This window comes from Aythya fuligula, chromosome 3 (genome assembly GCF_009819795.1).
Source record: "Aythya fuligula isolate bAytFul2 chromosome 3, bAytFul2.pri, whole genome shotgun sequence".
In the NCBI taxonomy this organism is placed as follows: Eukaryota; Metazoa; Chordata; class Aves; order Anseriformes; family Anatidae; genus Aythya; species Aythya fuligula.
Genome location: NC_045561.1, coordinates 82,896,228 through 82,912,578, shown reverse-complemented (window position 1 = coordinate 82,912,578; position 16,351 = coordinate 82,896,228). Strand labels below are relative to the sequence as shown.

At 38.9% G+C, this 16,351-nt stretch overlaps 1 protein-coding gene and 1 non-coding gene across 3 annotated transcripts in view; one reads left to right on the top strand and one right to left on the bottom strand.

Moving 5' to 3' along the window:
- The window catches only part of AHI1 (Abelson helper integration site 1), a 92,883-nt gene that overhangs the window by 49,353 nt on the left and 27,179 nt on the right, over nucleotides 1-16,351 (top strand). Inside the window, exon 21 of one of the 2 annotated variants that reach the window (XM_032185282.1) lies at nucleotides 9,169-9,205. The exons of the other annotated variant lie outside the window; for it this stretch is intronic. Coding sequence (XP_032041173.1) covers nucleotides 9,169-9,185 — 17 coding nt within the window. The 3' untranslated portion in view covers nucleotides 9,186-9,205. Of the gene's footprint in view, nucleotides 1-9,168; nucleotides 9,206-16,351 lie in introns of those variants that run through there. 2 annotated transcript variants of the gene reach the window in all.
- On the bottom strand, nucleotides 9,532-9,602 carry TRNAG-GCC. Its single transcript has one exon. It is a non-coding gene; the product is annotated as a tRNA-Gly (tRNA).

The following is a 16,351-nucleotide window of genomic DNA, read 5'->3' as shown; positions in this document are numbered from 1 at the left end:
AGGGGAAAAAGACCATGAAAAGTCTAGTGGAGCACAACTGAAATAAATTTCCTGTAAGAAAATCTTAACAAATCCTAAATGATTTTTGTCATTTTAAGTATCCTTCAAGTTCTGCTGCTGTGATAGAACTGTTTTTATTGAAATATACAAGAAAGCTTTACTCGTTTAGTTCATCTTTCCCCATTTCTTAAGTGTGAAGATAGGTGCTTGTGTTTGTAGCTGTTAACTATCAGTTTAGTTTTACTTTTGAATAATATAAAAACTGTAATATATATACTTCTCTCTATATATACAAATATATAACATATGTAATATATATAATAATCTATATAGTCTGTACTAAAACAGATCTACTCATGTATGGAGTCTGCTGGAAACACAAAACTTTTTCATATGTTGGTTTCATTTATACACCATATATGTCTGTTGTGTCATAAAATAATACAACATCATTAACTGTGTCTAATACAAGGATCTTTCATTTTTGACCGGTGGATGGTTACACATTCCGGAGTGCTATGTAGGCAGTTATTCTGTCTTTCTTCTCATGCTCCCTGATCAACTTTTTGCTGTGTATCTAATGCTTCTGGCATTAGATACTGGCGCACGCTTCATTGGGTTAGAAACTGGCTGGATAGCCGGGCCCAAAGAGTCGTGGTAAATGGAGTCAAGTCCAGTTGGAGGCCAGTCACTAGTGGCGTCCCCCAGGGCTCGGTGCTGGAGCCGGTCTTCTTTAGTATCTTCATCGATGATCTGGACGAGGGCATTGAGTGCACCCTCAGTAAGTTTGCAGATGACACCAAGTTAGGCACGTGTGTCAATCTGCTTGAGGGTAGGAAGGCTCTGCAGGAGGATCTGGATAGGCTGCACCGATGGGCTGAGGTCAACTGCATGAAGTTCAACAAGGCCAAGTGCCGGGTCCTGCACCTGGGGTGCAATAACCCCAAGCAGAGCTACAGGCTGGGAGATGAGTGGTTGGAGAGCTGCCAGGCAGAGAAGGACCTGGTGATGGTTGATAGTCGGCTGAATATGAGCCAGCAGTGTGCTCAGGTGGCCAGGAAGGCCAACAGCATCCTGGCTTGTATCAGGAACAGCGTGACCAGCAGGGCTAGGGAGGTGATCGTCCCCCTGTACTCAGCTCTGGTGAGGCCGCACCTCGAGTACTGTGTTCAGTTTTGGGCCCCTCGCTACAAGAAGGACATCGAGGTGCTTGAGCGGGTGCAGAGAAGGGCGACAAAGCTGGTGAGGGGCCTGGAGAACAAGTCCTACGAGGAGCGGCTGAGGGAGCTGGGCTTGTTCAGCCTGGAGAAGAGGAGGCTAAGGGGCGACCTTATTGCTCTCTACAGGTACCTTAAAGGAGGCTGTAGAGAGGTGGGGGTTGGTCTGTTCTCCCATGTGCCTGGTGACAGGACGAGGGGGAATGGGCTAAAGTTGCGCCAGGGGAGTTTTAGGTTGGATGTTAGGAAGAACTTCTTTACTGAAAGGGTTGTTAGGCATTGGAACAGGCTGCCCAGGGAAGTGGTGGAGTCACCATCCCTGGAAGTCTTCAAAAGACGTTTAGATGTAGAGCTTAGGGATATGGTTTAGTGGGGACTGCTAGCGTTAGGTCAGAGGTTGGACTCGATGATCTTGAGGTCTCTTCCAACCTAGAAATTCTCTGATTCTGTGATTCTCAAAGCAAAATGCAGAATTTTAATTACAGTGAAGGTAGCATGTAATCCTAATAGCAATCTTTTTAACTATGTAACTGGTGTATGTTCTTGCTGTACAAACTTAACATTGTAGTTGATGTCTTGTGATATGGACAGTGTAGTAGCCTGGATGCATGCAGCACTTTCTTCTTTTAAGTGACAATTTAATTGTCCATGTCTTCCAATAGGTGGAAATAGTGGAAGGACTGAGAATCTACTTTTGTGATTTATTAGTGATAGCAGTAATACTGCATATCTTTCCTGAGTTTTAAATCTTACTGTATCCAGATATATTTGTAGAAATAGCTGTAAATGATTTCATAGGATTTCAAACGAAAGTAACATCCAGGACTGTGTCTTTAAACATGCATGCTAATTTAACAGATGGGTTCTGCGCCCTCTCAAACATGTAGTATATTTTAGCTTTACTTCAAGTGCACACTTTCACTGTATGTAGGCTTTCATGGAGCCCATAGTTCTTGTTTTGTTCTGCTTCTTGCCTTCCTCATTTCCCCCAAGATCAGTTATCTCATGGTCACTGAGGCAGGACTGCCTTTGTCTCCAGTCAGTTCTGCTTTATTAATTATTAGCAGGGCCAGAGATGCAGCCCACCTTAGCCTGTCTAGTATCTGTATCAAAAAGTTGTCCCCAGCACATTCATAGAATCATAGACTATCCTGAGTTGGAAGGCACCCACAGGGATCATCAAATCCAGCTCTGGTTCCACGCAGGACCTCCCAAAAAATCAGGCCCACGTGTCTGAGAGCGTTGTCCAAACACGGCTTAAATTCTGATCGGTGCTGTGACTACTTCCCTGGGGAGCCTGACTCCTCCCTGTCCCACCTCTATGCCGTTCCCTCGGGTCCTGTCGCTGTCCCCAAAGAGCAGAGCTCAGCGCCTGCCCCTCCGCTCCCCTCGTGAGGGAGCTGTGGGCCGCCATGAGGCCTCCCCTCAGCCTGCTCTGCTCGGGGCTGAACAAAAGAAGTGACTTCGGCAACTATTCATATATCTCGCCCTCTAGACCCTTCACCACCTTCATAACCCTCCTTTGGGCAACTTCTAGTAGTTTTATGTTACTATACTGAGGCACCCAGAAATGCACACAGCACTTGAGGTGAGGCAGCACTGGAGAAGAGAGGGACAATCTCTTCCCTTGACTGGCTAGCAATGCCATGCCTGATGCACCCCAGGATACATTTGGCCCGTGTTGGCTGTGACCAATGACCACATAGTCTTTCAGGTGTTTTTCGAGAAGTCTGAATTGCTTGTAGCCTATGTTTTTGTCTTTTAAGCAGATACAAAAATGGTCAAAATTTTCTGTGAGAAGCAGGGTCTATGATTGTGACCCTTCCCGCTATTTAAAGAAAACGTTGTTCAGTTGCTTTTCTTGATCAGGCAGTCTCTAGCAGGTACCCCCAAAATAACCTTCTTCAAGGCCTCCACATTCTTACCTTTACGCTCTTGACAAAGCTGTTACCTACTCCACAAAAAAAAAAAAAAAAATCTAAGACTAAAAATCTTTGGTATCTACAATTGAGGTTCTACATTCCTTGTGCTGTATAGTTCCGCTTACACTCATGCTTCAGTGCTAATTTTATTATACTTATCTTATAACGGTACTCTGCAGCACTACAGTGTGCTAGTGCAATTCCTGCCTTTTCCTTATGTACTCATCCTTGTACCTTTTTACAGGATAAGCCATTATCTAGTTGTTATTTTCTTAAATAAATAAGGAAGTAGCAAAAGCTCCAGCTTTCAATTATTCATTTACTGAGTGATATTAAAATCTCCCTTTTTTTGTTTATTTCCTTCCCTCCTTAAGATTTTAAACATCTTTGCACAGAGAAATCACCTTCCTGCACGCATAGACATGGTTTTGCAGATCTGTGGCATACCATGAAAGAAATTAAATGTGTTTTTAGGCTTTGTTCAGCAGTGACTTTTCAGTAACTCCCACTGTGTTCAGGGTATGTTTTCTAAGATAAACTTTAGGCTATAAGTAATTGTAATTAGAAGTGACCCTAATTGTTAACTATGTGGGAGATTGAAATTCAACTACAAATATTACATAGATCTTTAGAGTAAAATTTTGACTTCAATAAAACTAGTTAATTAAACTTGCTTTTAAAAATCAATTATGTTATGTTCTAGAAACATGATGGTTCTTGTATCTTAAAGTCTCAAAACCAAAAAAACATAATGCTTTGGCAGGGTTGAGAACAATTAGAAATTTTCTCTCTATTAACACAACTGAAAGTCAAAGGTGTTTTCCACCGGCATATAGCAAAAGCTTCAAAGAAGTCTTTCTTGCTCTCTGAAGATGTTAGCAAAATTGACTTTGCATTTAAGTCCTCAATTATATTTGATAGACTATTCAAAACATACCTTTTCTGTCTCAACCAGTCTGTAAAGTAAGTTTTTACACCATTTATCAAAAAATATTTCTGCATTATCCAAATGCTCTTAAAATACTCTTCATGTTGTTGTTTTCTGTGTTGTTTTTTTGTTTTGTTTTGTTTTTAGAAGCAGGTAACAAGGGTACATCAAGTAACAAAATTCACATTTTTGCAGAGATGCTGTGGAAATTTTGTTAGAAGTTTCACCCTCATAAGTATGCTAATGTGCTAGTGCATAAGTCCATGGAACCTGATGTGATGCATCTGTGGGTCCTGCGGGAACTGGTGGATGAAGTTGCTAAGCCACTGTTTATCCTATTTGAGAAGTCTTTGCAGTTTGAAATTTCCACTGACTAGAAAAAGGGAAACAACACCTATTTTTAAAATGGGAAAAAAGGAAGGACTACAGGCCAGTCTGTCTCACCTCTGTGCCTGGAAGGATCATGGAGCAGATCCTCCTGGAAATTGTGCTAAGGCACATAGAAAGTGAGGAGGTGATTGGCGACAGCCAACATGGCTCCACTGAGGGCAAATCATGCCTGACAAATTTGGTGCCCTTCTATGACAGGGCTACACTGTTGGTGGATAATGGAAGAACAACTGATATCATCAACCTAGACCTGTGTAAACCATTTGACACTGTCCCACATGACTGCCCCTTGTCTCTAAATTGGAGAGACATGGATTTGACGGATGGACCAGTCAGTGGATAAGGAATTGGCTGAGTGGTCGTACTCAGAGTTGCAGTCAACAGTTCAATGTCCAAATGGAGACTAGTGGTGAGTGATGTTCCTCACGGGTCAGTATTGGGACTGGTGCTGCTTAACATCTTTGCTAGTGGCATGAACAGTGGGATTGAGTTCACCTTCAAGTCTGCTGACAACACCAATCTATGTCACATGGTTGACACACTGCAGGGAAGGGATGCCATCCAGAGGGACCTTGACAGGCTTGAGAGGTGGGCCTGTGCAAACCCAGTGAAGTTCAAAAGACCAAATGCAGGGTCCTGCACCTGAGTCAGGGCAATTCCAAGCACAAATACAGGCTAAATGGAGAATGGATTGAGAGCAACCCTGATGAGAAGGACCTGGGTCTGTTGGTCGTTGAATAGCTCAATGTGAGCATTTCTGGGCTGCAAGTGCATCTTGCAGCCCAGAAAGCCAACAGTATCCTGGGCTGCATCAAAAGAAATCCGACCAACAGGTATAAGGAGGTGATTCTCTCCCTCTGTTCTGCTCTCGTGACACCTTACCTGGACTACTGCATTCAGCTCTTGGGCCCCCAATGTAAGACATGGATCTATTGGAGCGAGTCCAGAGCAGGGCCATGGTTATGATCAGAGGGATGGAGAACCTCTCCTGTGAAGACAGGCTGAGAGAATAGGGGTTGTTTAGCCTGGAGAAGAAAAGACTCTGGGGGAGACCTTATAGCAGCCTTCAAGTACATAAAGGGGGCCTACAGGAAGGCTGGAGAGGGACTTCTTGCTAAGGCAAGAAGTTAGAGGACAGGGGGTAATGGCTTTAAGGTTAAAAAAAAAAAAAGGGGGGGGGGGAATAGGTTTAGATTAGATATAAGGACAGCATCCTTTACTTAGAGGGTGGTGAGGCATTGGTACAGGTTGCCAAGAGAAGTTGTAGGTGCCCCTGGAGGTGTTCAAGGCCAGATTGGATGGGGCTTTGAGCAACCTGATCTAGTGGGAGGTGTCCCTGCCCATGGCAGCAGGGTTAGAACTGGATGGTCTTTAAGGTCCTTTCCAACCGGAACCATTCTCTAACGATTCTGTGATGATGGGATCTAGTTGCTAGTTGCCAACTTCTTTGTTCTCAAAAGAGTACAAGAGAACTGAATAGAGACAAAATGCAAGCTAAACACACAAATTGTATCTTCAGTGTCAGCTGACTTACCTACAGTGAAGCCAGGTAAAAACATTTTTTTTTTTTTTCAAAAGCAAAACATTAGGTCTAAAATGTTTACTATGTATGTCTGTGTTAATTTGAATGGGAACTCCCCTGGAGAAAATGGTCACTCATTTTAAGGTATTCTTAACTCTAGCCTTTCCCTTAGGGACAATAGTAAAGAGAATAGCGTAAGAAAATATTTTTTTTTCTTATTTTTTAAATTATTTTCTCACAGAGGAGTAAAAACTGAAAGTTTTAACCTAAAATATTTTGTCAAAGTTAATTTCCTTCTTTAAATAATAGACATATCTATCACAAGACTCTTCTTATGCCTCTCTCTTTCCTTTATAAGCTATTTTGCTATACAATTTACATTTTGAAGGCTAGGTACTTGAATGTTGTGTCTCAGTTTCTTAAGTGCAAATACGTTATGAAGACTCAATTGTCACCTGCAGCCAACCTTTGCACATACTTCCTAGATTTTATTGCTTCTTCTCAGTCACTAGAGCAATTTGAGGATACTTTGCCTTACTTTTTAACTGACTTTGGTAGTAAACAAAAATCAAGAGTACCAGGACACAGCTGTGTCTTCACCATAGCTCACAGGCTGCTCAGGAAATTCAGGTGGGGAAGGAACTTCCACAGAGCTCTGCAGCCCCCCCATGCTTTGCTGCCAGTATCAGTTGCCAATGTCAGAGTTTTGGCCCAAGGCACAAATACAGGACCTTATTTTAAGGTAGAAGAGCTGAGTGTTTACATTTACAAAATGAATAGTAAAAATGATTTTTTAATTTGAAAACAAAAGATGTATAAATAGATACATCTAACCACAAAAATGTTCCAACAGAATAGCAAAGACAGAGAGACAAAACCATTAACATTAATGACAATCTAGTTCTTCAATTTTAAAAGGTTGGTTATCCAGTTTCCTCTATCTGATTGATAAGATGTTATAAATGTCAGAAGAGTTTGTATTTTCTAGTTAAACTTGCAAGAATTGTTTATACTGAGATCAAAGATACACATGTTCTTTTATTATATGTTCTTTTTCATGTTTCTTCTAGGCAAGTTAATTAAAATATTTCTCTAAAAATTACGCTAAATACAGAGCACAATAACAGTAATCTTTGAAGATTCCAAAAACTTTATCAGAAGAACACCATTTATATTTACTTGAAATTGGTGTATGTTAGGGTAATTACTGCTGTGCCTTCAGGGTAAAGGAAGTACTTTCAGCCAAATTATACAAGGGTGTGGATTAAATGAAGCATTACTCTCTGTTTGGCAGCAGTGGGTATAGATTGCAAAATCAGGGTGTGACGTAGTACTGTGGAGAGACTCTGCCAAAAGTGATTTGGCCTGAGTGTGCCCTTACTTTCTCAATTATGTGGATCTTAAACCAACCAAATCTAATTAATTCCTAAGTAGAGAGCTCGTGTTAACTGTTTTCAGTCTGAGCTTGTCTGTAGCTTTTTTGAGCTATGGAAATGCAAGACAGCAAATATTGACAAAGTGCATGCTTAAATGAAATTCTAGCTGTTTTTAGAGGTGGAAACACTTCTTATGTCAAAGGGCAGTGCAGCAAAACATCAACTCTCTGTCCAGAAGAAAGTTCAGGTCAGCAAGGATGCTTTCTGTGTAGCAATAAGCATGCAGGAATAAGGTGAGTAAATTCGTCCTTACATGTATTGCTCTAGTCCTTCTGTTCCAGTCATTTCCAGAGCAGCTGCAAGGACTATGCAAAGGATCCTGTGGCAGCCATGGTGTACAGGAGGGAGGCATCTCCCTTTCCTCCCCAAGGGCGCCAAGATCCTTTGGTTTCATCTGTGTTTTGGCAAGCGAGCAAAAAACAAGTACACTTAAAAATCGCCTTATTTTTAAGATACATTTTTGATCCTTTGCATACATACTTCTTCAACTTTTCTAAATCTGCTTTGCTAGTTTTGTAGTTGTATTTTTATTTGCGTGAAAGAAATGAAGTTTTATGGCTTTGGGTGTAACTTCTTTTATTCTTATTGTTGAAGCACCAAGTTCAGTGGTTCAGTGAGAGCCATCTTCCCTCACAATTGTTTTTTATTTTTATTTTTATTTTTTTTTAAGTAATTACTTTTGAATTAACTTTGGGAATCTGTGGACTATACTGCAGTTTGCAATTTATTCATCGACTGTGGTACCAATGTAGCTCATGGTAGGTTAGTACTGATTATGTTGGTCCTATAGAAACTGATGATAGGGGATGTTGGCTGGGAAAGCATTAAGAAAATGTACGGATAATTTAAAGTGTCTATGGGTGCATAACTTACGCATTGCCCATTGGTGTTGTCACACAGCTTTGTGACTGGTAATACTTAGAGAGCTGGTCTCAACATGCCGCTTTGACCCAGAGTTTCAGTAGAGCCTGCCTCCTCGCTGTAAGCTTGCTCTCTTGCTCACTGGAAGTTTTAAGGAACAGTGACTCATCTGCTTGTTGACTCAAATGAGGTGGTAGAAACTCTTAAAACTCTGCATATCACTCCTTCATTTGGAAGTTTTTTTGCGGTCTTAAGGCACACTCAAGTGAAGGAATGTATTGCACAGGTTCCTTTCTTACCTTTTTCCTCAAACAAACAATTTAGTGTTTCCTGAGTAGACCTCAGGCCCAGCTCTGACATGCAAGGCAGTCCTTCTGCAGAAGACTCATATTCAGGTTGTGTAACAGGCTGTATTTAAAACATAGCATATCTCATCTGGAGGCTGGTTGTAGCATATGGCATCCCCATTCCCTATCCTGTCCATATCTCCTGTTTTGAAAAGAGGGACACTGTCTCTACTTGAACTGACTCTACTAGCATTGCTTTTTATTTTTTCTAGAGTTGTTGAGGTCTGTTGCAGTTGTACATATATTGATACAGGTCTTTCCAGAATCCATGTAAAGCCTTACTAGCCACAGGAAACAGACTGCTGCAGCTAATATGCCAAAGAATAAAACATGAAATTGTAGATTACTTAATGTATATTGAATATCTTTTGCTGTGATAAATTGCCTACCAGCAGATGTGTTGAGAATTCTTTTACCAAGCTTCTGTTTGTCCCTATCCACCAGTAGAGCATAAGAAGCAATTCCCCTATTTTCTTTTATTCTGGCAAGGACTGTAACTGCTTAGGTTCACTTTGACAGGTGTAATGTTTTCCGTTATTTTGCAGGTGAAGAGAGTAAATAGGCTGTGTTTCCCTGCTCTTTGCATCTTTGAATTCTCATTTTGGATAAGTACATTTAAGAAGAGTTCACCATAATAATAATAAAAATACTATGGTCTTGCCTTTGAAGTTTTTTTTTTTTAAGGATGTCTTGAGCAGTGAGGCCTGTCACCTCTATTTATTCAGGAGAATCTATCCATAGAATGATGGAATCATTAAGGTTGGAAAAGACCTTCAAGATCATCTGGTCCAACCATCCCCCTACTACCAATGTCACCCACTAAACCATGTCTCTAAGCACCAGGTCCAACTTTTCCTTGAACACCTCCAGGGATGGTGACTCCACCACCTCCCTGGGCAAAAGAACATTGCATTGGCCGGGAATCGAACCCGGGCCTCCCGCGTGGCAGGCGAGAATTCTACCACTGAACCACCAATGCTGACTTTTTGATGATGCAGGTTGCTATTGGAAGAAATCCTATTGCAAACCAGGTTCAAGCTAAAAACAACTTAGCTTTTATCTCATAAGGATTCCAATTCACACCAAGTTCTTGGAATTTTTCATTCTAGAAATCAATTCAGAGCCTGTTTTAAGCTACAGATAGATCAATTTGTGGTAGCTTCTCACTTCTGTTTTTATCCACTACTTCTGTGTTTATCCACTCAGTCTTAAAAGATTTTACAGCCTAACTGTTGTTGATTCAGATTTTACTGCTTTTGTTTAAAAAAACAGAACAGGAGAAGATACATTTGTGGAGCTCTTGGAGAATTTGAAGTGCATTGCATACCTATAATGCATGCCTATAATATACCACATCATGTGTACCTTGACAGCAGTACTTTATCAGAAAGTTCTTTTTCTTGTGCTGAGGATCATAAGGGACAGTTCTATCATTTTTATTTACTCATATACATAAAGGAACTTCAGTGGTTGAAACTGTGGTTTGAATTAAGGATCTTTCTGTAAATCAGCTTTTCTTCATACCAAAACAAATCCTTTTCAGGGTAAGTTCCAAGTATTCTGCAAAGAGAACAAGGTGTGTCTGGAGTTGTCTGTATCACCAGTGCTTGAGCTGATAACTTGGCATGTGCAAATGTGCAAAAATCATCTAGGATGATCTAACAGCTGTTCTTTTATATGAAAAAGCTTAAGCTACATGCTTTCAAAGTTCCAAACTTTTAGAATACTAGTAGACAGTTTTCTGTGTTTTCTATGGTGGTTTGGTCCTTCCAAAGGAACAAATGTTTGTGTATTAGTTAGCAGTGCTAAGTCAGTTTTAAAGAAACCCAGGTATCTTTCACAGTGCATAAGATATAAAAATGGGATGCTTTCATAGTAAGGTATGGAGAAGAATTTCCTGTCCTTGAATATCCAGACCTCAATAATGTCATTTCTCTTACTGATGAATATGAAAACTTAGTAGTTACTGTTTTTATATGGATTTGGAATTACTGGAGATGCAGTACAAACCATAGTCAGAAGTTATTTTAACTGATATTAGAAAAAAAAGAATGATATAATCAGCCGGTCATTGCTGAATTTCAGTTGTGAGAGACACCAAGCAAAGTAAATAACTTTTATTTTTCTTGCTTGCTTAATTTTCATTAAAGAATAATTTTATCTCCAGTCAGATGTGGCTGGATTGTGACTATCATAACATGTTTTAGGAAAAAGATAGGTGTATATCCTGCTATTTTCTCTCATTCCAGGAGAGTAAATTAATACAGCCCAACAGAAGCAAAAATACTACAAATACAAAAGCAAAGGTTTTTTTTCAATGATGTGCATCCACAAGTGTAGGTGCTGCAGTTGCTCTGTTCCTTAGATGTGCTTTTCCACAGGGTAACATTGCAAGCTTTATTTAATATAATACAAAACAAGTTTCTTTTTCAAACTGAATTTAGTTTTGTTTGTTTTTTTCCTTTTAAGTAGTTCTGATGAGCTTAGCAAAAATTGTAATTACTTTCTCAGGCTATCTGCAGCACTAGAAGAAAAATAACTCTTATTAATACAAAGTATGTGTCACAGTCTGCATTTTCCTTGCATCTTTTTTATCTGCTATCTAGAACTTGTAAATAATATTGCCAATCTGATTTCAGAATGCTGATGTTATCTATAGAGGCTTATTGATGTTTGCTGTACAGTCACTTTCCGTTCTCTACACTGTAGAAAGAAACAACTGGGTACTATAACCCCTGTTCATTTTTCAATTGTATCTAATGCCATTATGATGTAAGGTTGTTATAAATTAGCACGTTCCTGATTAGCATGGATTCAATATATGTTCTTTACTTCAAAAGAATGCTCGGGACACGTGCTACTACTTGCATTGTTTATATATGGTACTGTAGAAACTTAACATTTGCAAGAAAAATGTGAGATGATGATTTGATAAGATTACTCAGAAATAATTAGGTGGGTGTGTAGGCTGCTAAATGTATTTGATTTTAATCTCTAATTAAAAAGTTAGATTTTTTTATTGTTTTTGTGATGCAATAGCTTTTACTTCATTATATCTTTTGTAAATAGGGGCCAAATTCTGCCTGTTCATTATGCCAAAGTACAGGATGAATGTATGTATATGGAAACACTCTTCTCCTCAAAGCCAGTGACAGACTGTCTCCTGTAGTTCCTTCTGGAGGATTATTTTAAGATACAGAACACATTCATGTTTGTATCCATGTACATCTTGAACCAGGAGTTAAAATGATGGCTAACCTTGCATGAGTATCTCTGTGCATTCCTTTGGCTGATGGTAGGTGTAATTATATTGTGGGATGTGGCACTGCCAGAAGCGCAGTGTTTTTCATGTTGGTGCTGTCTGATTCTGAGATCTCTTATATGAGGATTGGAATTAGCTGGTGTTGCAGTGAAGATATCTCTTTGTGGATCTACAGGTGTGAATTCAAGCCTTGCTCCATTCCACTGGTAGCATTCACTTAGCTCTGCTGCAAGGGTGTACTTGGTCATTTGGGCTGGGAAATCAGAGACAACCAGATGCAGTAGCCATAGACCAGTCCTTGGATATGGTATCAGTCCTGGATAGGAAAGTTACCGTGTTTAAGCACATTAGACCATTTGTCTTGCTCAGTTGAGGAAGAACATGACCAACTCTTGGTGTGAGAAGCCAACTTTCTCCTAATACCTGGAGTTGGCACACCTGCCAGAAAATCACTTGGTGGTGTGGAAGAAGCAGCAGCAGTATCTGGAACTGCATTGTACTGAATTCTGTAACTCTCAAGTTATTTTTCTAGGTAACTGTTTTTAAGACCAGCATTTAGTAAACAGTTGGTAAAAAGATAAATACCGCATACTTTCTGATGGAAAGCTTATATCTTCTTGTGCAGATTTTTCTGTATAGTGTAGTATTTTGAGCGTCATTCACAGTCTGATCTATTGACATGTTTCTAAATTTTGTGTCTTCTGTTGGTTTGTGAGTTCTCATAGTACTAATGGGAATGGGGAAAGGAAACAAAAAAATGTTATGCCTTTCCCTGCCCGTCAGCACAGCTCTTGATTTTTTTTTGTCACTGCCACCTAGATGAGTCCAACTGGAGCAGTGACATCTGGCAGCTGTAAAGCTGGAGTTTCTCTCTTCCTCTCTCTCATTTTTTAAGTATATAAAATGAAAATAGTTCTCATATCTAACAGGTAAAATCAATGAAGTTATATATATATTGTAGAAAATAAGACAATAAACAAGGATTTTATTTGTCCTTTGTGCTTTAAAGTGTGCTTTATTTGTCCTTTGTGCTTTAGATATACATGTAGGTAACAAATTGGAACCCCATTTAGAAAATGATCCCGGAACTGAGGTGATGGGTCGATTGTTCTGAAAGAAGACAAGTGGGGAAAAGATGAGGAGGGAAAAGATGAGGCTAGTAACAGCGTCGGTTTACCTGTCATTGGGTAGAATTCTGTGAGTCTGCAGAATGCTTTGCAAGAGCCATGTGGGTGTTTGCAGAAGGCTGCATTCAGTAGTGATGCCATCACAGCACTTTGCGTGTAAACTTAAATATATAGTATGTCAGAACAGTCTGCTTTGAGAATATACGTTTTAAGTGGTATGGAAGATACAGGCTCTGAAGAGAATTAACCACTTCCTTTGGCCTTAGACTAGTTAAGAATAAAACAATATCTTAGAAAGACTGATAAAAATAGTCAATTCAGAGTAAGAAAAGGAACAGCTTTTGAAGGATGTTTTAACGCTTTACAGCTTCAGCTGAATGTGTTTCAAAGTTTTAGTTTTAAAAGCTACGATACAGATTAAACACTATTTAAACGAATTTCAAAACATTTTGGTGCTAGCTATTTTCCATTCAGTCTAGAACACATTGAGAACCATAGGAGCTAGACAAAGTAATATGTAACAGTTTTTATGTGAGTGCTCCCCTACAGTGTTGGATGTTAGTAATAACATCTGTTTTGCTGGTAAAATGAAAAGGTACATGTGTGTTCAATGAGTGCATCCTTTCCTTTAGCTTTATGTGAAGTGCATCTGAAAATGTTTGTGGTAGGTTTTGAAAGTATTTGTGATCTTGTGCTTAAGTAAAGGAAAACAGTTTCTTATCCAATATATAAACAATTCTTTTATTTAATGAATTCTGTTTGATCTGTTAAAGCATAATTGTTGTGAGGATAAAGCCTTTGAGGGAAGTTTAATATGTATTTATATAATTACAAAATGGTCTTCTTTCTCGTATACAATACCTAGCTTGGAAAATAAAGTCCCAGAAAGAACTGAGTTATACTGCTCTGGAAACTTTTATTTTAAAAACAAATAAAAACCTTTGTTTTGAAACCTGAATTAAAGATTACACTGCATACTTCAAGATCTTGTCGCAAAATCCATACTTTTGATTAGGTGACTCTGCTGAAAACATAATTGTTTGCTAAAAATAGTTGTAAAGCCACAAAAGATGATTGGAAAAGGGGATGAGCTGATACACACTTATTCATCCTATATTTCAGATGCCTTTTTTTTTTTTTTTTTGAGGTGTTTGTTGTATATTTGGGTATATTTTATAACCAAGCTATGTTGCTAGAGGCCACAATATAAATTACAAGATGTATGTCTGCAATAAGAAATACGATTTCTTAGAAGCATAGTTTTTTTCATGTCTTTCAGGGATTATTTTTTTCTTCTTTTTAAAAACAGTATTAATAATGTGAAACTGGAATAAAGATTTCTTTTTTTCTCTGCATGCTTTAGAGGAGTTCATCACAGAAATGAGCTGGAATATTACCTTCTTTCTGTTTTCTAGTTATTTGTTCAGTGGTATTGTTCATTGATTTTCTGAGGACTTTCCATGCTAAACCTTTGGATGATTTCACTAACTGTAGATTCCATGAAATTAGAATTACTGGAGATTTATGATGCAAAAATACACTTATTGATTTACAGAATTAGTTTATCAAGAATTTCATGAAGGGAGAAAAACTGTTCTTTTGAAAAGTTAAAAAAAAAAAAAAAAAAAAAAAAGTGAATTCTGTCTCAGCCTCTGTTAAGAGGATGTTTTCACATAAACATTTCATATTAGGCTGTCATAGGTGCCCCAAAATGATAATAGTGTAATCATGTCACTACCTAGAAGGACATTTTGTCCCTGTCCTGGCTCTCTTGCTATTACTTTAGAACAAATGCAATAACCAAAGATGCTGCTGTTTAATAGGAAGTGTTCTCAATTAATTGCTAGTGCTATTTTGGGGGCACTGTTGTTATCATTGTTGTGAAATAGAAGCTACTTCCTCATTTAAATTTCTGTATAAATCTAATCTGTGTGGAACTGAACTCGTCTGCTTCCTGTGTATTTCAGCCCAACTATTTGGAATTTGATCACTTCACGCAACGTGCTTATCTAGAGCAGGGGGTAATATTTTTCTTCCAGTGAAAGCACACAATAAAACTGGGAATCTTGTAATGCGGACATGCTTTTTTGGGTAGGAGGACACATACCTGGTTATCTTTTCTCTTTAGTTATCCTTATACTGGGAGAGTATACGTGTATATTGCCAGAAATGGCCAGGGGACAAAGGATGCACTTGCAGTCCACTTTTCAAGTTGTACAGGAAACTAATACAATTTGAGACTCCACATCAAGGAAGCCAGCTATATTGTTTCTCAGAAGTTATCAGTTTGATTGTCATTTTCATAAACTCAGTGCATGCTTGGACTCACTAAATAATAAGAGCTGTCCTGCTGTTAAATTGTGTCAACGGGGAAATTCTGGTCATATGAGAAAAAGCAATACCACCTATTGTTTTGAGACATTTAACATCACATTTGGACATTAGCAGTAGGTTTTCCTAGAAGTGATTTATTCTTCTCATATAAAATTCCTTATGAATGAGACCTCTGAAGAATCAGTGAAGAGTAATAGGAAATACAGTAATTCAAATGTTCATACTTTCACAGTATTACTTTCACAGATTAGCTTCTCGAGATGTACAGGACGTTGAAGGTGACATCAGAAGCTGTTAACAGAGATGATTGTTGGAAAGTTCAAATAAATCCTCTGAGTCAATAGAAGCGCTTCCCCAGTAGTGATTCTGAAGCATCATTAAGATAAGGCAGTCCAAAATGACCTAAGGGAATGTTTTTTTTTCAGGTTTGACCTTACAGGAGATTTAATTACCTTTATCAGGCTAAGTAAAAGCCCCCACAAGTCATGGTGTTCTGTAAACATCATTTTTGGATGAAATGTCCTTCTGCAATCCTGACCTCAGTTTCAATACCTCAATGCAGTAGTTGAAATGTTTGCCCAGCCTAGGTCAGAGAGAATGGAAGCAAGCACTGCTGAGGCTGTTAGTCACACCTGCTTGGTGTCACTTACATGCTTCATCAAGCGTGGAACCAAGTCAAGCCAATAACTGTGTAGCATTGCTTTAAAAATCTACTGCATCCTTTGAGAAAGAAGGGATGGATTCCCTTGCTTGCTGAATGGACCTTGTTTTGTGAATGAGGGAGGTTTCAACTGTGGTTTTTAAATGTCAGTGTCATCAATGTGAAGGCTAATAAGGCAATGCTTGATAGCTGAAAACAACTATAGATAACACTAGAGAACAGTCGGATGTAACCAGATCACGATCAATATGAACAAATAGCATTGGCTGTGTGGAGCACAGAACACTTGAAACTGAGTGTGCTGTGCTCTGGTCAGCATTTACATCCCAAGCAAAGTAATAGGA